General features: G+C 48.6%; 1 protein-coding gene across 7 annotated transcripts in view; it reads right to left on the bottom strand.

The window, feature by feature from the left end:
• Window positions 1-7,203, bottom strand: part of RIPOR3 (RIPOR family member 3) — a 105,264-nt gene extending 98,061 nt beyond the window's left edge. For 6 of the 7 annotated variants that reach the window (XM_050807440.1, XM_050807438.1, XM_050807435.1 and 3 more), the window contains exon 1: window positions 6,723-7,120. Coding sequence is in view for 2 of the 7 variants with exons in the window: in XM_050807437.1 (XP_050663394.1) it covers window positions 6,723-6,725 (3 nt within the window). In the remaining 5 variants the exon portion in view is untranslated. Of the gene's footprint in view, window positions 1-6,722 lie in introns of all 7 variants that reach the window. The other variant, XM_050807441.1, reaches the window with a different exon arrangement.
• Between the last annotated feature and the right edge of the window lie 20,687 nt (window positions 7,204-27,890).

Below are 27,890 nucleotides of genomic sequence, written 5' to 3'. Positions count from 1 at the left end.
ACATGTAAGTGATAAAACTATTTTTTTAAGCAAGGGAAATAGAGAAGAAGAAAATGTTCTGGAAATGGATGGCGCTGATAATTGCACAACATTGTGAATGTGCGTAGTGCCGCTGAATTGTACGCCTAAAATGGCTAAAGTGGTGAATTCTGTGTTTTTTACCACAATTTTTAGAAAGGCAAGGGAAAGCTAAACACAGAATTCAAGAAGCAGCTACTACCACAGTGGGAGAGGGAGGGAGGCAAGATGGGAAAAGAGTTCGGAAGTAGATGTAAAATGGTTGTCCGAGTTCCAGCACTTAGGCGGGGCCGTGGCTTCACAGGTATTTATCATTTTATAAATAGCTATAAAGAGCTTGTTAGATGGAAGGGTAGGTGGAGCTGTTCAGTTGCCCTTTCAGTACGTCATTATGGAATTATGAATCATTCAATCCTACTTACTTTTTCTTTTTTTTTTTCTTTGAGATGGAGTCTCACTCCATCGTCCAGGTTGCAGTGCAGCGGTGAGATCTCAGCTTGCTGCAACCTCCACCTCTTGGGTTCAAGTGATTCTTCTGCCTCAGCCTCCCAAGTAACTGGGATTACAGGTTCGTGTCACCAGGCCTGATTAATTTTTGTGTTTTTAGTAGAGACGGGATTTCGCCATATTGGCCAGGCTGGTCTCAAACTCCTGACCTCAGGTGATCCACCCGCCTCGGCCTCCCAAAGTACTGGGATTACAGGCGTGAGCCACTGTGCCCGGTCAATTCTGCTTACTTGAGGTCCGTTTTTAAAAAAGGAGGCCGGGCGCAGTGTCTCACAACTGTAATCCCAGCACTTTGGGAGGCCAAGGCGGGTGGATCACCTGAAGTCAGAAGTTCGACACCAATCTGGCCAACATAGCAAAACCCTGTCTCTACTAAAAATACAAAAATTAGTCGGGCGTGGTGGTGTGCACCTATAATCCCAGCTACTCAGGAGGCTGAGGCAGGAGCATCACTTGAACTTGGGAGGCGGAGGTTGCAGTGAGCCGAGATTGCACCATTGCACTCCATCCTGGGTGACAGAGTGAGGCTCCATCTCAAAAAAAAAAAAAAAAAAAAAAAAAAAAAAAAAAAATCCCTACCTTCAGGAAACTCACATTCCAGCATCCAGCAGGGGACACTTAAGAAAATAAGAATATATATGTATGTTAGATGATGAGAGATGTGTGGTAAGGAGAAAAATAAACCAGAAAAGGGATAGAGAAGACCAGGGAGTGAAGGAAGGCTATAATTTTAAATGGAGAGTCAGGATGGCCTCACTGCGAAGGTGATGTTTGTGTAAAGACCTGGGCGATATGAACAAGTGGGCCACGTGGATATGTGAAGAATGAGCACCCAGGCAGAGAGAAAAGCGATTGCAAAGGTCCTGGGGCAGGACTGTGCCTGACCTCAAGAACAGCAAATGTGGGGAGTGGGAGGGAGGAGAGACAAGGTCAGAGAGGCCCAGGCCCTGCAGGCCTTGTGGGCCGTGGTGAGGACTTTGCCTGTGCTCTGGGCAAGGCGGGACCAGGGCTGGCTGGAGACAGGAGGTGTCCTGAACAAAGAAGGAACGGGATCTGATTTCATTTTAACAGGACCTCGCTGGCTGCACACGGAGAGTAAACCAGGAGGGAGGCAAGAGAGAAGCAGAAACACCGGTGAGGAGGCAACTGCGATAGTCCAGAGAGAGACACCGTGGCCGCTGGGACCAGGGTGGAGGGAGCGGAGGTGACACAGAGCTGTCAGCCTCTGGGTGCAGGTTGACAGGTGAGCCAACGGAATTTCTTTTTCGTTCCTCTTTGTTTGTTTTTGAGACAGGGTCTCACTCTGTCACTCAGGCTGGATTGCAGTGGCACAAACATGGCTCACTGCAGCTTCAACTTCCTGGGCTCAAGTGAGCCTCCTGCCTCAGTTTCCTGAGTAGCTGGGACCACAGGTGCATGCAACCACACCCAACTAATTATTTAAAATACATTTGTAGAGACAAGGGTCTTGCTATGCTGACCAGGCTGGTCTTGAACTCCTGGTCTCAAGCGATCCTCCTGCCTTGGCCTCCCAAAGTGCTGGGATTATAGGCATGAGCCACTGTGCCTGGCCTGATGGGATAGAATTTTTTTTAAAATAGGCTGGGCACAGTGGCCCACACCTGTAATCCCAGCACTTTGGGAGGCCAAGGTGGGCGAATCACCTGAGGTCAGAAGTTTGAGGCCAGCCTGGCCAACATGGTGGGACACCTATCTCTACTAAAACTACAAAAATCAGGCGTGGTGGCGTACACCTGTAATCCCAGCTACTAGGGAGGCTGAGGCAGGAGAATCTCTTGAACCTGGGAGGCAGAGGTTGAAGTGAGCCAAGATGGCGCCACTGCACTCTAGCCTGGGTGACAGAGTGAGACTCTGTTAACAAAAAAAAAGAAAAAAAAAATGCACGTTTTAGTTCTCTTTTAAACTGCTGTGGGCATGGTTCTCCTCTTGTATTGCAGTCGCGCTTCTCTTAGCTAATGTCCCACCTGGGCCTCCTCTTTGGCCTGGACTATAAGAGAGCAGAACTTGGGAATGAGAAATATTTTCCTCTCGTGCTTGCTGGCTTAGGCCCTTACAACTGGAAAGGGCCCACCTGGCTCCTAGAGTTTCTAAAAATAGCAAGCTGTCTGAACTTTCCTATAGGTTTGGCTTAGCTGTTCCTCTGACTTCTTCCAAGATGCCGTTTCTGTTAGGGCATCATTCGCTGTGCATGAAAACAAAGAATGGCAGGAGAGAGACTAGAAACGGAACAGGACTAATCGGGAGCCGCTGCGGACCGACTCGAAATGCCCTGCGAATGCAGACACAGTGGACGCAATGGAGAGTGCGTCCCAGGGCCTTTGGCGCTAGTGGAGCTGGGGCCCAGATGCTGCTAGTGTAGACAGGGTCTCTACCCCACCCGATATGTCTGCATCCACTCCAGTGCTTCCAGCAAGAGAGAGCAGTTGGGCTGCTGGTTTAAGTGAGAGGAGAAAGTTGAAAGATTTGCATCCAAGGCCTGTGCCTGGGGTCTGAATTCCTTTGGAAGAGGACTGAGGACTGTTCGTGAGAGGATTTTGGACAACCCGGACACGACCATAGGTGCTGTGGAACCAGTGGTGCGCTGGCAAAGGTTTAGCAACCAGCTCTCTCCCCCGGAAAGTGAGTGTGTGGTGCACGTGTGTGCATGGGCGAGTACATATATTTGCATATCCACACACACTACTTCGGTTTATTATAAATTGTAGTGATGTAGGCTGGGCGCAGTGGCTCATGCCTGTAATCCCAGCACTTTGGGGGGCTGAGGTGGGTGGATCACTTGAGGTTAGGAGTTCGAACCAGTCTGGCCAACATGGTGAAACCCCGTCTCTACCAAAAATATAAAAAATTAGCCAGGCATGGTAGCAGGTGCCTGTAATCCCAGCTACTTGGGAGGCTGAGACAGGAGAATTGCTTGAACCTGGGAGGCGGAAGTCGCAGTGAGCCGAGATCACGCCACTGTCATCTAGCCTAGGCGACAGAGTGACTCCATCTCAAAAAAAAAAAAAAAAAATTGTCTTCAAATAAAGGATGTGCAGCACACAATTTACAAATAAAAATAAAACTTACAATACCCTTTTTTGTACATGTAATATAATCATTTCATTCACAGGTAGCAGTTTTGTTGATTTTTTGCCCCCAGCAAAATCTGTAATCAACCTATGGTTACAATTGATGAAGGAGTATAATTCTTCAGAAATACCAGTTAATATTTTCCTTTCTAAAAAATTTCTAATTATTTGTTTATCTATTTTTATTTTTTTGAGACAGTGTCTTGCTCTGTGGCCCAGGCTGGAGTGCAGTGGTGAGATCACAGCTCATGGCAGCCTCGACCTCTTGGGCTCAAGCAATCCTCCCACCTCAGCCTCCTGAGTAGCTAGGATTACAGGCACGCACCACCACACTCAGCTAGTTTTTTCTCAAATTATTTGTAGAGATGGGGTCCTGCTATGTTGCCCAGGCTGGTCTCAAACTCTTGGGCTCAAATGATCCTCCTGTCTCGGCCTCCCAAAATGCTGGGATTACATGTATGAGCCACCACACTCAGCCTTGATTACCTTTGTTTTTCATATAATTTATTTAATTGTAAGTTCATATAATTTAATATTTAACAATGGCTGCGTTTAGCAACCCGTTCACCTAATTCCTGAAAATCTGACAATCAGCTTTCACAAGCTGGTACAAGCTAACTCCAGCACACCTCTGTGTGGGGACAACATGGCAAAGAATATCACTGAACTGAGGAGGAAGCCATTATCTTCGTATCTGCCCAGAACCCAGGGCATCTCAAGCGCTAAGTAGCAGGAAGCTTTGGGAGTTTACAGAGACGGCACCGTGGGCGCCGCTGTGCTGGGCAGGGAAGCATCTCCAAACGGCCCCAGAGGAAAGAGGAAGCAGGAAGGATGACTAAAACAAGAGACTGGTTCGCGAGGGCACGTGAAATACCCCTTTGGAGCTCCCCAGGAAGAACTGGGGGATCCTGGGGGAGCACTGAGGTTCTAATGGGGAAAACCTCAGCAACCAGTGGGCCTCTGGGTCAAAGCACTCAGTACAAACGCTGGGCCACAAGATCATGACACGCTTTCAACAACCCATGAGGCTCCTCAGAAGCTGCAGGGCCATCGGGTTGTTACAACTGACCCCCGTGCCGATGGTACCACAGGCCATCAGTCCTTTTCCCCAAGCCCACCTTCATTCCAGCCTCCTCCAGCGCCATCCTGGACTTCTCTAGGGAAGTGGCGGGGAGATTTTCCTCCTCTCCAAACTTCTTTTTTTTTTTTTTTTTTTTTTTTTTTTGATGGAGTCTCGTTCTGTTTCCCAGGCTGGAGTGCAGTGGCACGATCTCAGCTCACTGCAACCTCTGCCTCCCCAGTTCAAGCGATTCTCCTGCCTTAGCCTCCCGAGCAGCTGGGACTATAGGCACGCACCACTATGGCCAGCTAATTTTTTGTATTTTTAGTAGAGATGAGGTTTCACTATGTTGGTCAGGCTAGTCTCAAACACTTGACTTCAGGTGATCGGCCTGCCTTGGCCTCTGAAAGTGCTAAGATTACAGACGTGAGCCACTGCATCCAGCCTCCCTCCAAACTTCATCTTACTTTCAGACACCCTCACCCAGAACTTAAGTGCTCTTCAACCAGACTCATGGAATCTGAGGGTTGCAGAGAGATTGTACAGCTTTCCTAAAATAATCCCTTTGTTTTAAAGATGAGGAAGCTGAGAGAAGGGAAGTGACTTGCTCAAGGTCACAAAGAAAATCGAGGGTGGAACTGGGTAGGGTGACCAATTGTCCCAGTTTGCCTGGGACTGGGGGAGCTTCTGGACAAGTTGCTCCCAGAGCTGAGACCACAGACTCAGGGCTGACTCGTTCCCAAGGTGGGCAGTGGGGGATTCACAGCCAGTTCCTGAAAGGAAAGGAGGCCTGGATCAGTACAGAGCTGCTTCAGGATGGAATTTTCCAAGGGAAGAAAAAAGAAAAGGCCACATCTGGGTGCTGGGACTTTTGACTCTGGCCTGATGCCTGGAACCCCAGGGATTCCCCACCTGCTGTGTGTTTCCTGGCTCTTGAATGTAACCTGCACCCTCCCTTTCCGTGCCAGGGAGACACGAGCTGACTTTATCTGTCTCTTATCTCTTGGCTGCTGCCAGCCACAACTGCAGGGATATATATGCAAATAGCTTACGATAATATTAATATGTGATTCCCTCCAGGGGAGGCATGTGGAAAGTGCTGTACGCGTTTCAGAATTCTATTTCATCCAAAAACGCTGCACAGGCCCAGAGTGATTCGAAACAGATTTTCTGCAAAGGCAAAATAAAATTGGAACAAAACCTAGTTGAGGCATATGCCAGTTTCCCTGCCCCCAGCTCTCTCCACCTCTGACATATTAACCCTCTTCTCTCATGCCCCCAGGAGCCTCCTACAACAAGGCAGCAAATCTAGGAAATTGCACTGGGCGCTCGTCATTCAAGCCTGAAACCCCTGCTCCATCCCAGGGCCGCCAGCCACCACCCTGGCTTGACACATCCTTTAGAGAGTAAAAGGCTGCTTGCCGGTGTCAGCCTGTCACTCCTGTCCCACCTCTGCCTCCCTCCTGCAGTTGATGTTCCATCCACACCTCCTTCTCCTTCACTCCTGCTGCTTGGGATAATTGCAGAACCATGGAGCACAGAATACAGAATCCTGGGGGTGTGCGGAAGAGTTTAGCCAAAGCAGAGTCGGAAAAACCTAGGTCTTTTCTAGTTTCTGCCACTGACGGACTGTGTGACCTCAGCAAGTCAGTTCGCTTCTCCCAGCTGCTGTTTCTTACCTACCCCACAGCGGGCTTACAGGGATTTCCCCAGCGGAGGCTTCAGAAATGCCTACACAGTGCCTGGCTTATCGCAGTTGCACAAGGAATAGCTGTCATCATGAGAATCTCTTAAAGATCACCCAGTTCAACCACGGTTTTAGAAATGGACAAACGGAGGCCTGGAGAGGGCAAGTAACTTGCCTAAGACCACACAGCACGATACCGCCATCCCAGCTCAGACTCAACCCAGGTTCCCTCCTCTGGCCTTGGGAGTTCCAGGTGGCCTGTGAGGAAGGGCTGCCTCCCCCCCGTCACCCCCAGCTCCAGAAGTCTGTCCACACAAGGCAGCGTCGGGGCACACATGGGAAGCAGTCACTTCACACTCACCATCGAGCAGGTCTGGACACTCAAGTGCAGTCCCGCCGCCCTCCTTGCAGCTGCCTCACTTTCTCTATTGCCGCCAGTAAGCGTCTGCCCCCATCTGGCCCGGGACTCCCGGACTTGAGCTAGGGCTCGGCAAAGTCCATCCACTCTGGCCACCAGCCGCGGGTCCGCTCTCTGGGAAGATCGCCTTGAGGACCTGCTGCGCCCCCAGTCTTCCTTCTGGTGCAGGGAGACCGGTGCCCTGCCGGGCTCTGATAATGCAGCCAGGACTCTTATCTGGCCTGTGTCAGGGTGCAGGCGGCCATGGAGCTGGGGTTCCAGGAAGCCCTCCTGGGGCCCCCCAGCCGGCCCCGCTCCCCCCGGATGCCGCCTGCTGCTCTGGACGCGGCCGATTGCTTGTCAGTGTCACTCCCAGCTCTGCCGGGGGGAATTCCATGCTGGCCCCCCGCAGGCGGGGCCCCCACCCCTTCACGTCCCACCCCCCACTCCCATTTTGGCAAGGGGACTGGGAAAAGGCAGCTAATTTCAAGTCCGCACAGCGTTTGTGGTCGTGTCCTGAATCCTCCACGATTAATCACAGAGCATCTGATTTCTGCTTTGCCTCAGAGAGGGGCGGAGGGGACGCCTGGAAGTTTCTGTTTACTCCATTCTGCACTAGGCTGCGTGCTAATCACAAACAGACTGGGAGGCAGCCTACCCCTCCGAAACTGCTCTTGGCCACCCCTCCCTCCTCCAGCCCTCTCCTTACTCTTCTTACCTTGTCACTGTCCTCCAGCACCTTCCTCACTCTTTCTCCTTTCCCTCCTTTCTTTCCCCTTTCCCATCTGTCCCCTTCTTCAATCCAGATCTGATCCATTGCACACCCCTTCCTTCCGTCCTGGGTTTCCCCCAAGCCCCTTTCCCCCTTTGCGCCTCCCACTTCTCCTAGATGGAGAGTCAGCTTGGTTCTTTCCTTTACATCCGTTAGTGAGGGTCAGGCTCTTTTGTTATGTTTTTTCTTTTTTATAACTTAATTATTTCAGGGTTCGGGGTGGGCGCTCGCCCCATGCCCCGTCACACTGGTGTGTGTGCAACTTCTACAAAGTTAACAGTTTCTCCGGGTCAAGGGGTGGGATCCAAGCTTGGGGATGGGCACAACTTCTTTTGTCCACTTGACAGGTCTCTGCGTTCTGATTCTGCTCAGGGACGAACCCAAGAACAAAGTAGCCATTTACCGCCTCCGGAGGAGAGGCCGGCCCTGTGGCACATCCAGGGCCTTGGAACACCTAGAGACGGATTTCTCTCTCCCTCCCCTTGGCTCCTTTCCACTCTGCAGCTAGTGTGGAAAAGAAACCAGAAATAAACAGCACCAAAGAACAGGAATGGACACCCTTCCCCACTAAAGCGCACACACAGACTCTGAAGGGTAATTTGGCAAAGATCTCTGAAAACCAGAGATGAGCATCTCCTACCAGCCAGTACATCGCTTATGCCTGTGCACAAGGAGACAGGAACAGAGGTGCTTGCTGAGAGCTGCTTATCATAGGAAATGATGGGAAATAACTGAAATACTCATCCAATAATGACTGCTTGAACAAGATGTGAAAGATATGGTACGTCAGGCAGCAGTTTTTTGTTTTTTTTGTTTTCTGAGAATGGGTCTTGTTCTGTCACCCAGGCTGAAGTACAGTGGCATGATCTCAGCTCGCTGCACCCTCCATCTGCTGGGCTCAAGCGATTCTCCCGCCTCAGCCTCCCAAGCAGCTGGGACCACAGACGTGAGCCACCACACCTGGCTAATTTTTTTAAAACATTTTTCATAGAGTCAGGGTCTTGTCATGTTTCCCAGGCTGGGATGAGGCAGCAAGTTTTTTTTTTTTTTTATTATTTTTTTAAATAAAGATGGTGTCTCACTATGTTGACCAGGCTGGTCTCAAACTCCTGGCCTGAAGTGATCCTCCCATCTTGGCCTCCTAAAGTGCTAGGATTACAGGCGTGAGCCACTGTGCCAGCTGAGCCAGCAGTTTTAAAAGAGCTGTGTCTGCACTGAACAGCAGAGGTGGGTCTCCAAGGCATATTACTGAGTGAAAAGGGGGTCAGCAGGATACATTTGGTAGAATCCTGATTGTGTAACATTCCCCCTTTACACACATAAAATGAAACACTGTGGAAACGCTTAGACAGCAAGACAGGCTGGAAGGATGTAAGCCAAACTGAGTTGCCACCTCTGGGAAAAGAGTTTGGGAGTGACGCTTTTACCTGTAATCCTTTCATTTCTAAAAGTGAAAATAGATGGATCTGTTACTTTTGTCCCAACCATCTTCCTTCTTTTTAAAAAATGTGTTTTATTTTTTATTTAAACGGAGTCTCACTGTGTTTCCCAGGCTGGAGTGCAGTGGCACCATCTTGGCTCACTGCAACCTCCACCTCACAGGTTCAAGCGATTCTCCTGCCTCAGCTTCTCAAGTAGCTGGGATTACAGGTACCCGCCACCACGCCTGGCTAATTTTTGTATTTTTAGTACAGACTGCTTTTCACCATGTTGGCCAGGCTGGTCTCTAACCCCTGACCTAAAGTGATCTGCCCCACCTTGGCCTCCCAAAGTGCTGGGATTACAGGCATAAACCACCGCGCCTGACCCATCTATCTTCTTTAGGGACATTGCGCCCCTATGTGGAGAAAATTTCATCACAACCATTCACCTCCTCGGACTAACTAAAATAATTCTACAGTAGGTCAGGTCAGAAATAAACAGCATTCTGCAGGAAACAGTGGCTCATGCTCATGTAATCTCAGCCCTTTGGGAACCTGAGGTGAGAGGACTGCTTGAGGGCAGGAGTTTGAAAACAGCCTGGGTAACATAGTGAGACCCTGTCTCTATTTTTAAAATTAATAAAAGAAAATAATAATAATTAAAAGAAAGAAAGAAACAGGCTGAGCATGGTGGCTCACACCTGTAATCCTAGCACTTTGGGAGGTCGAGGTGGACAGATCGCTTAACCTCAAGAGTTCAAGACCAGCCTGGGCAACATGGTGAAACCCCATCTTTAATAAAAGTACAAAAAAAAGGCCGGGCATGGTGGCTCTTGCCTGTAATCCCAGCATTTTGGGAGACCAAGATCACCTGAGGTCGGGAGTTCAAGACCAGCCTGGCCAACATGGAGAACCCCTGTCTCTACTAAAAATACAAAATTATCCGGGTGTGGTGGCACATGCCTGTAATCCCAGCTACTTAGGAGGCTGAGGCAGGAGAATCACTTGAACCCAGGAGGCGGAGGTTGCAGTAGGCTGAGATCGCGCCATTGCACTCCAGCCTGGGCAACAGGAGCGAATCTCCATCTCGGGGGAAAAAAAAAAAAAAAAAAGGAGTACAAAAAAAAATTAGCTGGGTATGGTGGCTCTCACCTGTAGCCCCAGCTACTTGACGGGGCTGAGGTAGGAGGATTGCTTGAGCTCAGGAAGCAGAGTACAGTGGTGCAATCTCAGCTCACTGCAACCTCTGCCTCCCGGGTTCAAGCGACTCTCCCCCTTCAGCCTCCTGAGTAGCTGGGATTACAGGCACAGTGAGATCACATCACCATACTCCAGCCTGCCAGCCTGGGTGACAGAGTGAGACCCTGTCCCAAAAAAAAAAAAAAGAAAAAGAACACACTCCCCGCCCCCACCAAAAAGAAAGAAAGAAAAAGAGAGAAAAGAAAGAAGGAAGGGAGGAAGGAAGGAGAGAAAGAGACAAAAAAGAAAAGAAAATGAAAAGAAAAAAGAAAAAAAATGAAAGGAAGGAAATAAGGAAGAAAGAGCAATCCTTAGGGGTAAACCCAGAAATTCTGCAAACATTCTAGTTTGAATCACCTCCGGTTAGATGTCCAGACCCATGAGCCAACAGTGACTTATTCCAGAGTGAAATTCCTTTAGGGCAGCAGAGCCGTCCGAGTTAGTTTGTAGTGGGCTGAAGTCTCCTGGAAATGACGATGGCAGATACATATTGGAAAGCAAAGTCTTGGTTTCAGGAAGCAATATCACCTACTCTAACTAATAAAACACAAAAACCACTTTGCGGCATTTTCAAGGAATGAATATGAACAAATTCAGACATTATGCAAAGGGCAGTTGAGAAAGCCATTTCATTTCAGCCACGTCCGACCCCCTCACTGACTAAAAGTATGGCCACATGCATCTCACCGACAGGACGGGCAAATAAATGGCCCTTGTGTTCGTGACAAGGAGCTGTGGACAGAATTCTGCAGTGTGCTGTTTTCTGTCCATCACTTGTTAAATGCCTGCCAGCTTTGGAAAAACAGCTGGGGGAGTTACTAGAGAAGACAAATGACATTCCCCACAGCCCCCCATCCCCCTCAACCACCACCAATCGGGGCACCCAGCCCTGACCCCATCTTCCAGGGCAGAAGGAAGCTCCAGGTTTGGAGCCTGGCAGCCTCAGGTCTGGGTTTCCAACCCTCTTCAGATGTGGCACAGCCAGACCACTCAGTGTTTCTCAAAGGTGGGCTCCTGAAGGGGTGCCACCCAAGCTGACTTTAGATGACACAGACTGGGCACTAAACACTGAATCTCATAATGAGAAAGCCATTTCGCTGCTATGACCATGCTGGTTCAATGCCACTTGGCCGGGAGAAAGTCTCAGCTTGATCTAGCCTGTCTTTAACACCTAACATTGGCCAATCTCCCTTTTTAACAGAGAGAAAGCAGGCCCCACGCTTATGTCATTCCGCTGCTAACAGCATCTAGCTAGAATTGTGTTTGGCAATTGATCATGGTTTTCCATGAACATTCTATTTTTAGGGTTTTTTGTGTGTGTGTGTTTTTTTTTTTTTTTTTTTTTTTCAGTTTAAAAGTACGTCCACCAGATAAGGGAACAGCTAACAAAAACCTAATAAAGTATAAAGTTAAATTAACAATAATGTATCCATAATGGTTCATTGCTCTTGACAAAGGTACCATATAATGTACGATGAACAGTTAAGAAAAACAAGAAATCCGTAGAGGGTGGATAGAGCCCTCTGTACTATCTTTGCAACTTTTTTGAAAATCTAAAACTATTCTGAAATAGAAAGCTTATTTAAGGCCGGTTGCAGTGGCTCACTCCTGTAATCCTAGCACTTTGGGAGACTGAGGCAGGTGGATCACCTAAGGTCAGGAGTTCGAGACCAGCCTGGCCAGCATGGAGAAACCCCCGTCTCTACTAAAAATCCAAAACTTAGTCGGGCATGGTGACACGGGCCCAGCTACTTGGGAGGCTGAGGCAGAATTGCTTGAGCCTGGGAGGCAGAGGTTGCAGTGAGCTGATATCATGCCACTGCACTCCAGCCTGGGTGACAGAGCAAGACTCCCTCTCAAACAAAAAAATAAATAAAAGAAAGAAAGAAAGCTTATTTAAATATCTTTAATGCCCCCCACCATAAATCCATGGGTTTTTTGTTTTGTTTTGTTTTGTTTTTTTAAGTGTATATATGGAGAGAAATAAAGATAAACCAAATTGTAGGCTGGGCAAGGTGGTTCGCACTTGTAATACCAGCACTTTGGGAGACCGAGGGAGGATCTCTTGAGTCCCCGGAGTTTGAGACCAGCCTGGGCAAAATGGAAAAACCCTGCCTCCATTTAAAAAAAAAAAAAAGTACAAAAACTTAGGTGTAGTCCTAGCTACTTAGGAGGCAGAGTTGGGAGGATTGGCTGAGCCTGGGAGGTTGAAGCTGCAGTGAGCCATGATTGTGCCACTGCACTCCAGCCTGGGCAGTCACTTGCAGACACCTGGGCAGTGTCTGGGCAGGGTCTGCTGGCAACAGAGCAAGACCCTGTCTCAAAAAAAAAAAAAGAAAGAAAGAAAAGAAAAAGCAAAATGGCAAAAATGTTAACAATTGGTGAATCTAGCTAAAGGGGTATATGAATGTTTTTCGCACTATTCTTTCAACTTTCCTGTAAGTTTGAAATTTGTCAAAATGAAAAGTTGTGGGGGGAGGAAGTGAATCAATTTAAATACAAATATTAACTACATAAGAGCCCAGGTGGCAAATGAATATGGCCAAAGTTGTCAAGGTGGGAACTGAGCTGGTGGCATTTGGTGGACCCTAGATAGATAATATATATTATAATATAATTATATATATATATATATATATATTAGAGAGAGAGAGAGAGAGAAAGAGAGAGACGGAGTCTCGCTGTTGTTGGCCCGGGCTGGAGTGCAATGGTGTGATCTCGGCTCACCGCAACCTCCGCCTCCCAGGTTCCAGCAATTCTCCTGCCTCAGCCTCCCAAGTAGCTGAGATTACAGGTGTCTGCCACCAGGCCCAGCTAATTTTTGTATTTTTAGTAGACGGGGTTTCACCATGTTGGCCAAGCTGGCCTCAAACTCCTGACCTCAGGTGATCCACCTGCCTCGGCCTCCCAAAGTGCTGGGATTACAGACGTGAGCCACCAGGCCCAGCCTTCTTTTTCTTTTTTTTGAGACAGAGTCTTGCTCTGTCACCCAGGCTGAAGTGCGGTGGTGAGATCTTGGCTCACTGCAATCTCTGCCTCCCAGGTTTAAGTGATTCTCCTGCCTCTGCCTCCTGAGTAGCAGGGATTACAGGCGCCCACCATCACACCTGGCTTTTATAGAGATGGGGTTCTGCCATGTTGGCCAGGCTGGTCTCGAACTCCTGACCCCAGGTGATCCACCTGCCTCGGCCTCCCAAAGTGTTGGGATTACAGGCATGAGCCACCGTGCCCGGTCTATATATATATATATTTTAGAGATAAAGTCTTACCATGTTGCCCAAGTTGGTCTCAAACTCCTGGCCTCAAGTGATCCTTCTGCCTCGGCCTCCCAAAGTGCTGGGATTACAGGTGTGAGCCACAGTGCCTGGCCTGGGATGATTCTAAACGACCTTGCAAGTCCCTGAGCACCCACACCCACTCTCCGTTGCCCCAGAAGCTTCACCATCCATGAGAGTTCCCCCATAGAGGTGTCCTTGAAGAGTGCAGAGGGCACTTCAAGAGCTCAAAGCATCTGTAAACCTTGTAGTGAGTCGAGGGGCCACCTTTCATCTCCCACCCCTCGGCAACCAGAGGGTCCCTCTCCCTCTCCCACGCCTCCACATGCATACACTCTCCAAATGCCGTGGCATTTCTCACACTGTCAAATGATTTCTGCACCTCTCTCCATGCTAGAGCGTCCTCACCATGTAAAGAGGGCAGGAATATTCATCCCAGATGCTAGAACAAGGAAGAAATACTCAAGGCCAGGCACAGCAGCCCACACCTGTAATCCCAGCACTTTGGGAAGCCAAGGCAGGAAGATTACTTGAACCCAGGAGTTTGAGACCAGTCTGGGCAACATAGCAAGACCCCCATCTCAACAAATACTTTTTGAAAATTAGCCGGGCAGCTGGGCACGATGACTCACACCTGTAATCCCAGCACTTTGGGAGGCCAAGGCAGGCAGATCATGTGAGGTCAGGAGTTCGAGGCCAGCCTGGCTAACATGGTGAAACCCTGTTTCTACTAAAAATACAAAACCTTAGCTGGGCATGGTGGCAAGTGCCTGTAATCCCAGCTACTCGGGAGGCTGAGAGAGGAGAATTGCTTGAACCTAGGAGGCAGAGGTTGCCGTTAGCCAAGATCGCACCACTGCACTCTGGCTTGGGCAACAAGAGGGAGACTCCATCTCAAAAAAAAAAAAATTAGCCAGGCATGGTGGCATGTGCCTATGGTCCCAGCTACTCAGAGGCTGAAGTGAGAGAATCTTGAGCCTGAGCAGTGGAGCCTGCAGTGAGCTGTGATGGAACCAAGCACTCTAGCTCGGGTGACATCAAAACCCCATCTCAAAAAAAAATTTTTTTTAAGGAAGAAATATGCTAGTGAGAGACAGACATATAAATAAGGACCCACGGCCAGGCGTGGTGTCTCATGCCTGTAATCCCAGCACTTTGGGAGGCCAAGGCTGGTGGATCACCTGAGGTCAGGAGTTCAAGACCAGCCTCGCCAACATGGTGAAACCCCATCTCTACTTAAAAAAATACGAAAATTAGCGGGGCAGTGGTGGTGTGTGCCTGTAATCCCAGCTACTTACTGGGAGGGTGGGGCGGGAGAATCGCTTGAACCCAGGAGGCAAAGGTTGAGGTGAGCCGAGATCATGCCACTGCACTCCAGTCTGGACCACAGAGTGAGACCCTGTCTTAAAAAAAAGAAAAAAAAATTGGGACCCACAGCACCAAGCGCTCAGTGCAGGGGGAGGGCAGTAGAGGCAGGGGGATGGGCCTTTGCCTTTGAGGACCAAGGGGGTATCCCAGGAAAGTATGTCAATAGGGTCTTGAAGGATGAGAGAACAGAAAGGTTCCCTGATCTTTCTAGATTGAGCCTCTGATATGGCCCTCAGGGGAGGGCCATGCCTGGCAGCCTAAGGGTCCTGCAGAGGCTTTTGGTCTCTGACCCCAAATCTACTTTTCCCTTTCTACTAAATGAACCTCAGTCCTTTTAAGGTGCCAGCCTCTCTCCTGTGTCCTGTGGTTCCCCCAGCCTGGATCTTTCCAGGTCCCACCCACCTTGCCTTTCACCTGGTTAATACCTTAACTCTTAACCCACTGGAATCCAGCTAAGGAGTCTCAATCTCCCAAAGCCTTCTCCAAGCCCCCACTCTGGGCACAGTGCTCCTCTACCAAGCATCCTGGCTGCCCCATCAGGGCAGAACTGCGTGAGCACATGGGCCCTGAAGTTCCATCCCGGCTTCTCTGCTTCCGAGCTGCATGACTTTGGGCAAGTAACTTGGCCTCTCCGGGCCTCCATTTCCTCATCTGTAAAATGGGGATGACAACAGTGCCGCATTGCGCTGCTGTGAGCATTAGGTAAATAATACTTGGCTGCTCGATGTGCATATAGACCAGCAGATTGCAGCATCCCAGGCCCCACCCCGAAACTATAGAACCAGATTCTGCAATTTTTTTTTTTTTTTTTTTTTTTTTTTTTTTTTTTTTTGAGACGGAGTCTCACTCTGTTGCCCGGCTGAAATGCAGTGGTGCGATCTCAGCTCACTGCAACCCTCCGCCTCCCAGGTTCAAGCAATTCTCCTGTCTCAGCTCCCGAGGAGTAGCTGGGATTACAGGCGCACGCCACCATGCCTGGCTAATTTTTTTGTGTTTTTAGTAGACACAGGGTTTCACCATGTTAGTCAGGCTGGTCTCAAACTCATGACCTGAGGTGATCTGCCCGCCTTGGCCTCCCAAAGTGCTGGGATTAAAGGCATGAGCCACTGTGCCCGGCCTCTGCATTTTATCAGGATCTCTAAGTGATTCACATATGTGTTAAATGTGAGAAGCACTGAAACATTATATGTAAAAAGGTGAGGCTGCCTGACACATACTTGGCTCCTATTAAATGTATGTTGTTGCTATCATCATCATCATCATCATCATCCCACAATATTGCCTGTTTTCTCATCCTCCTCCACCCGAGAGGAAAGACCACAGAGGGAGCATTTAAGCCAGCCCTAGTCAGAGGAGAATCACCAATCCCAGTGGTCTGAACATGAATGCCTGCAAACCTTGCCACCGAGGGCTACAGTACTCTGTGTCACGACTGCCACGCACACCATGGCATGCTTGTGCCTAGAGGGGGTGCTTGATAAATACTGGGTGGTTTTAAGTCATTTGTCTAATTCACATGGAAAAGCCGGACTGGAACCAGGCAACGTCACTCTTGGCTGAGCCGTTCTGGACTCGTTACTTCCCAATGCCCAAGCATCCTTTGGATGAAGAGCAGAGACAGAGTCTGAGTTTGGGGAGAGGATTAGGGGATGGTACTTAACAGAAGGAAGAGTCTCCAAACCTATTCTACTTGGTAAAATCCATCATTTACCTGAGGATAATGGCACAAAAATTCTCCCCTATGATCAGCCCCATCTACCTTCTGCCCTGATGGGAAAGGTCAGATTGCGGCAGTGTTTCTGGAGATAAATATTCTAATCCATCACTCCTAGGCGTCTCCGCTACTGTCGTCTTCGCCCATCCTGAGCCTCATTCCACGACCCTTTGATCCCATGTGACTAATCTATCAGATAGGAGTCGGCTCTGTGGAGCTGGCGAGGCCTTTGGAATGACAAGATCTCCCTTTGGCCTCAACCAGGACTTTAAACCTTGGTTCAGCAGAGGAATGAGGAATGAATCTGCCCTGAAATCTGGAGGCCTTATCAGTTTTGGAGATTAGCAAAGGCCGAGTCCTGACCTGAAAGAAAATCCCAGACACTCGCCACACTCCCTTTGGGATCTGCAAAGTCAAATTTTTTCAGAAACCAATTCCAGTTAAGTAAATAGTTTCTGCACATGAGTGCCCACAGGGTTTCTCAGAGGACCTGACATTCTCCACTTGGTGACTGTCATTTCCTTACAAACACAACATTGAAAGCGATCTTTGCATTCCCAAAATGATTCCGCCAGCTGAGGAATTCTACAGTTCTTCTTGCGTTCAGAGCTGCCACTTCATGCAACAGCCCCTAAATGCATCCTGTACGATTTGATAAGGGCCTCTTGGCCCCACCGCCCCCACCCCATGCGTGTTTCTCTTTGCCACAAATTTCCAGCACACTGTTCAAATATGTACCACCTAAATTGAACCCTCATGCTGGGAACACTAATGGGACGCCCCTTCAAAGCGACTTTCTGCAACCCAACAGTTTACATGTTTTTGGAAACAATGGACTTAAGCACACAATTTATTTGTGTTGGCTGGTTTCATGCTGGTTGGAATCTGCTTTGGGGAGAAAACAAACCCTGCATCTGTTTAGATTTATAATTTATATTGAAAGCACAAATACCTCGTAATAGGGCTAGAATGAGACCCGGTTATGGGCAGGAGTCACCATACGTGCTGGCTTTGTTCTTTCATGAATGCCCTAAGAGATTACAAACTGCCTTTTATTTTTATTTATTTATTTATTTATTTATTTATTTATTTATTTATTTGAGACGGAGTCTCACTCTGTCACCCAGGCTGGAGTGCAGTGGCACAATCTCAGCTCACTGCAGCCTCTGCCTCCTGCTTCAAGCAATTCTCCTGTCTCAGCTTCCCAAGTGGCTGGGATTACAGAGGTGCATACCACCATGCCCGGCAAAGTTGTTTTTTTGTGTGTGTATTTTTTTTTAGTAGAGATGGGATTTCGCCATGTTGGTCAGGGTGGTCTAGAACTCCTGACCTCAAGTGATCTGCCCAGCTGGGCCTCCCAAAGTGCTGGGATTACAAGCGTGAGCCACCGCGCCCAGCCGACAAACAGCTTTTTGTAATATTTAAGCCATCCTCTTTATTCCCCCACGCAACCCCCCGCCTCCACCCCTGAGAAACATCTGCGGCAGGGGCCGTGCCCTGCTTGCCTGACCTCTACACAAGCACTCTGATCTGGCTCTTTTCCCCGCTGCCCTGTGGAGGTGCCTACTCTGTGCATAGTCCTGGTACCCAAGATTCGGGGGCTTCCCGGGGGTGCCAACCACTGCTCTTAGGGGTTTGCATCAACTACCTCACTCCATCCTCACCACCCTCCCAAGCAATGGCATTCTCATGATCAGGGATTCCTCCATGATCAGGAGGAAACTGAGGCACCTTCCCAAGGTCCCACAGCTAATAAGTGACAGAGCCAGGATTCTAACTCAAAGGGTCTTGCTCTAGAGTCCATGCTCTCAACTCTTAGGTGCTTTTGCCGCAAAATCTACAGAATAACTAGCTGGATTGCTCCATTGCCTTGACTTTTCATTGCAGGTGAGTTGGAAGAGAAATAAGGCAAGTGGCAAGAAAATAAAATATCATGACTTAAAATATCAAAGCCACCAAAGCAAAAATGAGATCACTCTTCCCAAATGAAACCAAACAAGACCCAAACAAAATCTGGAACAGAACATATTCACCTGAGTGCACTGGCTCACACACCCGTAATCGTAGCACTTGGGGAGGCCAAGGCAAGAGATTGCTTGAGGCCAGGAGTTTGAGACCAGCCCAGGTAACATAACAAGACCCCCATATCTACAAAAACTTTAAAACTTAGCCAGGCACAGTGGCACATGCCTGCAGTCCCAGCTACTCAGAGGCTGAGGCAGGAGAATTGCTTGAACCCAGGAGACAGAGGTTGCAGTGAGCCAGGATCAAGCCACTGCACTCCAGCCTGGCCAACAGAGAGAGACTCTGTCTCAAAAAGGACCAAAAGGGCCGGGCGCCGGTGGCTCACACCGGTAATCCCAGCACTTTGGGAGGCCAAGGCAGGCGGATCACCTGAACTCAGGAGTTCAACACCAGCCTGGGCAACTCGGTGAAACCCCATCTCTGCTAAAAATACAAAAAATTAGCTGGGCTTGGTGATGTGTGCCTATAGTCCCAGTTACTCAGAGGCTGAGGCAGGAGAATGGCTTAAACCCAGGAGACAGAGGTTGCAGTGAGCCAGGATCGAGCCACTGCACTCCAGCCTGGGCAACAGAGCAAGACTCCAGCTCAAAGAAAAAACCAGACAAACAACAACAACAAAAACCCTAATCTTCTTCACCTTCTTCACCTCCATCTTCAGGCCCAAAGAGATGCCAAGACCAGAGGGGAGGCTCAGGCTCCCAGAGGATCCTCCATCAGTAAGAAAGAGCCACAGCTGCCCTTCAGTTTTCAGGACAAGGGGCAGAAGAGCGCATTCCAGGGAGCTTGCTGCCTGAATCACTACAAGCAGCGTCCCGGTAAGCAGGCCTCCTGGAACCCGTGCATGGGCCAGGGCTGCCTCTCCCATCAAAGGTGAGCCTATCTCTCCAACCCCTGCAGCAGGTTGTCACTGGGACATGCTTTGACACACGCATGAGGCGGAAATGACCGTGCACCACTTTGGGACCAGGCCTCCATTTTGCACCTTCCACCTTTGTTTTCACTTTTTTGGAATTTCTTCTTTTTCTTTTTCTTTCTTTCTTTCTTTTTTTTTTCTTTCAGATGGAGTACTGCTCTGTTGCCCAGGCTGGAGTGCGGTGGCATGACCATGGCTTACTACAGCCTCAAACTCCTGGCCTCAAGCAATCCACCCGCCTCAGCCTCCCAAAGTGCATTAGCCACCATGCCTGGCCTGTTTGTTGGAACTTCAAGACTACAAATGGGAAATAAGCTGCACTAGCCTACTAGAAGGTGGAAGCCCGGCTGGGCATGGTGGCTCACACCTGTAATCCCAGCACTTCGGGAGGCCGAGGCAGGCAGATCACCTGAGGCCAGGGGTTCAAGACCAGCCTGGCCAACATGGTGAAACCCCCATCTTTACTAAAAATACAAAAATTAGCCAGGCATGGTGGTGCATGCCTGTGGTCCAAACTACTTGGGAGGCTGAGGCAGGAGAATCACTTGAACTTGGGAGGTGGAGGCTGCAGTGAGCTGAGATTGAGCCACTGCACTCCAGCCTGGGCAACAGAGCAAGACTCTGTCAAAAAAAAAAAAAAAAAAAAAGGTGTGAGCTGGAAGAGCTGGTGAAGTGACCTGATGCAAGAGGAGGGAAGAATGTTTGAGGCTGAGGGGAAGAACCTACACAGGTGATTCTTACCAGGAGGGGTTAGGTCAATCTAGAACCTGGCTCCATTTTACATATAAATACAGAGCACTTTTTGCATGGTTTTAACAAACACTGAATTTTCCTGGAATGCAGTGACCACATAAACGGAGAAAGGCCTGTGCTTAACTTCACTCAGGAATTCACCAAGCACTCATGACTGCTCTGGAGTAACAGCCCTGGCAGCAACTCCACGCAGCCACAATGCGCCACACCTGGATCTTTCTGCAATGATCACTGTCACCTGCAAAGCGTTTTCCCCTGTGAGTTCAGGCACCTGGATACTTCATCAGACCTTCCAGCATTAAAGTACATATGATTTGATTATAAGTGACTTTCCATTTATTCTCCTTGATTTTATAGTTTGAGAATTACACATACATGTTTTCATGATCTGGGTAGGTAGGTTATGTTATTTATGAATTTCATTTCAGGGTAGACGAGGAGGCATTATGTCTGGTAGGGCTGAAACCATAGGCATCTTCAAGCACCTCCTTTGGCTGTGTGAGAAGATGAACCAGGCTGATGTAAGAACTAACAGGAGGTATGGAGTTAAGAGCTCAGAGGGCCAGGAGATGATGTCAGAGGAGGATGTGGGGAAATCAGAGCGCTCATGCAGTGCTGGTGGGGATGCAAAACCATGCAGCCACCATGAAAAATAGTCTCCAGGTTAAACATAGAATACAATTCTTTTTTTTTTTTTTTTTTTGAGACGGAGTCTCGCTCTGTTGCCCAGGCTGGAGTGCAGTGACAATCTCCACTCATTGCAACATCCACCTCCAGGGTTCAAGCGATTCTCCTGCCTCAGCCTCCTGAGTACCAGGGATTATAGGCGCCTGCCACCACGCCCAGTTAATTTTTGTATTTTGTTTTAGTAGAGATGGGGTTTTGCCATGTTGGCCAGGCTGGTCTCGAACTCCTGACTTCAGGTGATCCACCCGCCTCAGTCTCCCAAAGTGCTGGGATTACAGGCATGAGCCACCACGCCCAACCCATAGAATACAATTTGAACCAGCAATTCCACTCCTAGGTATATACCCCAGAGAAATGAAAATATATGTTCACATAAAAACTTGAACACAAATGTTCATAGCATCATATTCATAATAGCCAAAAAGTGGAAACAACCAAAATCCTCATCAACTAGGGAACGAATAAACAAAATATGGTCTATCCGTACAATGGAATATGATTCAGCCATCAGAGTATGAACTACTGGCCGGGCACGGTGGCTCATGCCTATAATCTCAGCACTTTTGGGAGGCTGAGGCGGGTGGATCACCTAAGGTCAGGAGTTCAAGACCAGCCTGGCCAACATGGTAAAACCCTGTCTCTACAAAAGTACAAAAATTAGCCGGGCATGAGGGTGGGTGCCTGTAATTCCAGCTACATGGGAGGGTGAGGCAGAAGAATCACTTGAACCTGGGAGGCGGAGGTTGCAGTGAGCCAAGATCGTGCCATTGCACTCCAGCCTGGGCAAGGGAGCAAGACTCCATCTCAACAAAAACAAATAAACAAACAAACAAACAAAACCAAGTATGAACTACTAATACATGCTACAATGAATGGGGATGAATCTTGAAAACATTTTGGTAAGAACAAGAAGCCAGACACAAAAGGCCACCTCTCGTATGACTCCAATTGTATGAAATGTCCAGAATAGGCAAATCTAGAGACACAGAATGTAGATGGGTGGCTGCCGGGGACTAGGGCTGGGGACAGCAGGGAGTGACAGCCAGTGGGTCTGGGCCATCTTTTGTAGGTTATGAAAATGTTCTGGAATTAAATAGTGATGAGAGTTGTATGACTCTGTGAATCTAAAAACTACATCCGATGCTGGGCGTGGTGGTTCATGCCTGTAATCCCAGCACTTTGGGAGGCTGAGGTGGGAGGATCACCTGAATCCAGGAATTCAAAACCAGCCTGGGCAACAGAGTAAGACCCCATCTCTACAAAAAAATGTAAAAATTAGCTGAGGGTGGTGGCATGCACCTGTAGTCCCAGCTACTTGGGAGGCTGAGGTGGGAGGATCACTTGAGTCTAGGAGGTTGAGGCTGCAGTGAGCCATGATCGAGCCACTATACCCCAGCCTGGGCAATAAAGCAAAATCCTCTCTTAAAACAAACAGCTCACACCTGTAATCCTAGCACTTTGGGAGGTTGAGGCAGGCGAATCACGAGGTCAGCAGATCGACACCTCCTGGTTAACACAGTGAAACCCTGTCTCGGCTGGGCGCGGTGGCTCAAGCCTGTAATCCCAGCACTTTGGGAGGCCGAGACGGGCGGATCACGAGTTCAGGAGATCAAGACCATCCTGGCTAACACGGTGAAACCCCGTCTCTACTAAAATACAAAAAAAATTAGCCGGGCGAAGTGGCGGGCGCCTGTACTCCCAGCTACTCAGGAGGCTGAGGCAGGAGAATGGCGTGAACCCGGGAGGCGGGGCTTGCAGTGAGCTGAGATCCAGCCATTGCACTCCAGCCTGGGCAACAGAGCTAGACTCCGTCTCAAAAAAAAAAAAAAAAAAAAAAGAAACCCTGTCTCTACTAAAAACACAAAAAATTAGCCGGGCGTTGTGGTGGGTGCCTGTAGTCCCAGCCATTCGGGAGGCTGAGGCAGGAGAATGGCATGAACCCGGGAGGCGGAGCTTGCAGTGAGCCGAGATCGCGACACTGCACTCCAGCCTGGGCGACAGAGCGAGACTCTGTCTCAAAAAAACACAAACAAACAAACACACACACGTATGAAACCAAAAAGTGCATCTGTAAATTTTAAAAAAGAAAAAAGGAAAACAAAACAGAGGAATCACTGAACTGTATAATTTAAAGGGGTGAATGTTATGGCACGTGAATGATATGTCAAAAAACAAAGATGAAGCTGCAGAGATAAGGAGGGCACACCTAGACTAATCTGGAGCCATTGAGGGCTTTAGGCATCACAGTGGCAATACAGGTTTGCGTTTTAGAAGGATCACTGTGGGGGATGAACTGGAGATGGGCAAAAACAGACGGCTTTAAAAGGTGATGAAGGGTGAAGCATTTGGAACAAGCCTAGCTTGGGGCTTGAGCAGCTGGTGGAGGCGGTGCCATTCACAGGAATGTTGGCAGCAACGCGTTGGGAGCAGTTTGCACTAACTTCTGTAACCAGAGGCGCAATCACATGGAGGGTTGATAAGATAAGAGCTGGGAGAAATTACTTCTGACTGGTGGCATCCAGGAAGGCATTTGAAAGAGGTGGCATTTAAGCAGAACTTTGCAGGTCAGCATAGGGCATACAAAAATTCAAAGGGCAGCCTAGGAAGAATGAGTTGCACCAGCAAAGGTATGGGGGCTAGAAAGTGCCCAGGTTTGCTGGGATTCATTGGCCAGGTAAGACAGGAAACAACAATTATGGTAACAAAACTAACCAAAAAGCCTATCCTTCCATTTTTCACAACCTCTCTATGAGGCAACAGCATCTTTTAATAGGAGCCAAGACTCAAAGGAGTCCAGGTGACATACCTAAGGCCACACAGCTATGAAAGGGCTGGCCAGTTTTGTTTATTTGTTCATTTTAAGAGACAGGGTCGGCTGGGCACAATGGCTCATACCTGTAATCCCAGCACTTTCCATTTATTTTCCTCGAGGCTGGTGGATCACTTGAGGTCAGGAGTTTGAGACCAGTCTGGCCAACATGGTGAAACCCTGTCTCTACTAAAAATGCAAAAATGTCCCAGGTGTGGTGGTGGGTGCCTGTAATACCAGCTACTCAGGAGTCTGAGATGGGAGAATCACTTGAACTCAGGAGGCAGAGGTTGCAGTGAGCTGAGATTGCACCACTGCACTCCAGCCTGGGCGACAGAGCAAGGCTGTGTCTCAAAAACAAGAGACATGGTTTTGCTCTTTTGCCCAGGCTGGAGTACGGTGGTGCGATCATAACTCACTACAGCCTCAACCTCCTAGGCTCACGTGATCCTCTCACCTCAGCCTCATGAGGAGCAGGGATTACAGGCGTGTGCCACCACACCAGCTAATATTTTTAAAGAATTTTTTTGTAGAGATGGGCCAGGCACAGAGATCCTCCAGCGTTAGCCTCCCAAAGTTCTGGGATTACAAACATGAGCTACCACACCTGGCTGTTGGCCAGTTTTTAATCTCAGGTCTGTTTGAAAAAGAGGTACACAGATGGGTCCGGGCCAGCTCGTGGCACGCAGACCTTATTTTTACAGTCAATAAAGTCATTCTTCCTCTTGAACTAGGAAACCCTCTTCTCTGCATCTCTGTTTTGTATTACACATTCCAGTCTCTCGCATCTTTCAGTAAGTTTTCTTGAGGGAGAAATTGTGCTCATTGTTTGGGAAATATAATCTGCTCGACACAGGAGATGATTAAGGACTCTTGACACTTATATGTAGGGATGGAGAGTGTGTATATTTTAGGTGCCAGAGAAACCATAATCTGTGAACAATATATCAATCGGGGCGATGACAGCTGCTTAATATTAAATACGAGATGTGGGTTCTTTCTGCTGCTTAACCTCCCTTACTTTGCTCTGAGCAATAAGCATCAAAAACAAATACATATTCATCGAATTTTTGTTTCATTCTGTTTGGATTCCAGCTGTTGAGATATAATCCTTTTTATATAATACATTTGAAAGAAAAACACTTGAATTTTTACCTTGTGGTTTTAACAGCCATGGAAAAAGTCCTGGCCGGGTGCAATTGGCTTATGCCTGCAATCCTAACATGTTGGGAGGCCGAGGCAGGCGGATCACTTGAGCTCAGGGATTCGAGACCTGCCTGGGCAACATGGTGAGACCCCCGTGTCTACAAAATATTTAAAAATTAGCTGGGTGTGGTGGCACACACTTGTGGTCCTAGCTACTTAAGAGGCTGAGGTGATAGTACTGCTTGAGCCCAGGAGGTGGAGGCTGCAGTAAGCCATGTTTGCACCACTGCACTCTAGTAGGCACTAGAGCAAGACTTTCGTCTCAAAAAATAGAAATAAATAATAGGCCAGGAGTGGCGGCTCACACCTGTAATCCCAGCACTTTGGGAGGCTGAAGCAAGCAGATCACTTGAGGTCAGGAGTTCGAGACTAGCCCGGCCAACATGGTGAAACCCTGTCTTTACTAAAAATACAAAAATAAAAAATTAGCCAGGTGTGGTGGCACTTGCCTGTGATCCCAGCTACTCTAGGGAGGCTGAGGCAGGGAATTGCTTGAACCCGGGAGGTGGAGGTTGCAGTGAGCCAAGAACTCGCCACTGCCCTCCAGCCTGGGCAACAGAGTGAGACTGTGTCTCAAAAATAAATAAATACATACATAAATAAAATTATAAATTAAAAGGCTGATTTAAGGGCCCCATCCCAGACCCAGTGAATTCAAATGGCCAGGAGAGATTGTTGTGTTTGTTTTTGTTGTTGTTGTTGTTTTGTTTGTTTTTGTTCTTGTTTTTGTTTTGAGACAGGGTCTTATTCTGTTGCCCAGGCTGAATGAAGTGGCTCGAACATGGCTTACAGAAGCCTGAACCTCCTGAGCTTAAGCGATCCTCTCGTCTCAGCCTCCCAAAGTGCTGGGATTAGAGCCATGAACCACCACGCCCAGCCTACTCTGCATCCTGATCAAACCTTAACATGGAATCTGTGTTATTTTGTGGCTGACACCACCAGTGCCATTTGTTGGTTCCCTCTTTGCCAGATAAAGGTAAAGTTATGTCGTGCTGCCTTGGGTCTGGGCCAAGGTAGTCTCGGCCTCTTAGAACCATATGGATTTTGACTGATCACCCCATTCACTCATAAGTGCAGACTACATGCCAGAACGATTTTATTTTTGTTTTGAAACAGGAGCTCGCCGTGTCACCCAGGCTGGAGAGCAGTGGCACAACCTTGGCTCACTGCAGTCTCAACCTCCTGGGCTTAAGCAATCCTCCTGCCTCAGCTTCCAGGGTAGCTGGGACTACAGATGCATGCCACCATGCGTGGCTAATTTTTGTATTTTTTGCAGAGACTGAGTCCTTCCAAGTTGTTCAGGCTGGTCTTGAACTCCTGGGCTCAAGCAATGCTCCCACCTCGGGGTCCCAAAGTGCTGGGATTCTAGGAGTGAGCCACTGAGCCTGACCAAAACTATTTTAGATACTGGAAATAAAGCAGGAAAAAAACCAAGTCTGTGCCTCTCACGGAGGCCTTCAGGGAACTCAGGTTCTAGCAGGGAAGACAAACAGACAAAGCAAGTAAATATGTCCAGAATCTGACCTGAAGCAGAGAGCTGGGGGCTTGAGGGAGTGGCAGAGGCAACTTCGAAGGACCTGAAGGCGGGAGATGGTGTGGGAGCTAGATTGCATAAAGGACGAAAGATCACAGGAGATGGAAGGCTATTGTAAGTTTAGCATTGACTCTGAATGCGATAAGAAGCTTTCAGAAAGCTTTGACCGGATGAGGGACACCATCCGACAGGTTTTACCAGAATCCTTTCTGGCTTGTTGTATAGAATCAACTGGAGAGGGACAAGGGTAGATGCAGAGGGACCAGAGAAGAGGCTGCTATGAGAGTCCGAGCGAGAGATGGTGGTGGCTTGGAACAGGGTAGAAGATGTGGACGTGGTGAGAAATAGTCGGATTCCGGATATATTTTGGAGGTCAAGCCAACAGGACTGGATGTTGAGGGGTGAGAAAAGCGAAGGAGTCAGGGATAATTCCTTTGTTATTTTTATGATTTATTTATTTACTTATATTTATTTATTTATTTGAGACAGAGTTTCACTCTTATTGCCCAGCCTGGAGTTCAATGGTGTGACCTCAGCTCACTGCAACCTCCGCCTCCTGGGTTCAAGCGAGTCTCCTGCCTCAGCCTCCTGAGTAGCTGGGAATACAGGCGCCCGCCACCATGCCTGGCTAGTTTTTTATATTTTCAGTAGAGATGGGGTTTCACCGTGTTGGCCAGGCTGGTTTCAAACTCCTGACCTCAAGTGATCTGCCCACCTCAGCCTCCCAAAGTGCTAGGATTACAGGCCTGAGCCACCATGCCAGTCCTGATTGATTGATTGATTTTGAGACAGGGCCTCCATATGCTGCCCAGGCGAACTCTTGAGTTCAAGTGATCCTCCTTCCAAAGTGTTGGGATTACGGGCGTGAGCCACCACACCCAGCCTAGGGATAATTCTAATGGTAGTCATCTGGAAGATACAACTGCAAAGATGGAGCTGTGATCTGCTTCTTGATGAAGAGGGAGGTGGGGAGTTCAGTGTGGACCATGTTAAGTGTGAAATGCCTACTAGATAGAAATAATGGAAGGGCCAAGTAGGCAACTATATATGCATGAATGGAGTTCTGGGGAGAGGCTGGGGACAGAAATATCAGTGTGAAGGCCACCAGCACACAGGTGGTATCGAAAGCCATGACCCTGGATGAGATCCTGGGAAAGAAGTCAAAGAAGAGAAGAAGTGCTTGAGGACCAGGAGGTCCTCAGCATTTAGAAGTGGGGGCCAATCACAATATCACTCCTTGGCTGGGCACGATGGCTCACGTTTGTAATCCCAGCACTTTAGGAGGCTGACGTGAGAGGATCATTTGAATCCAAGAGTTGAAGACCAGCCTGGGCAACATAACAAGATACTATCCCTAAAAAAAAATTTAAAAATTAGCCAGGCATGGTGGCATGTGCCTGTAGTCCAAACTACATT

Source organism: Macaca thibetana, chromosome 10 (assembly GCF_024542745.1).
Source record: "Macaca thibetana thibetana isolate TM-01 chromosome 10, ASM2454274v1, whole genome shotgun sequence".
In the NCBI taxonomy this organism is placed as follows: Eukaryota; Metazoa; Chordata; class Mammalia; order Primates; family Cercopithecidae; genus Macaca; species Macaca thibetana.
Note: the sequence above shows the minus strand (reverse complement) of the source record. Positions and strands in the feature narration are given on the sequence as shown.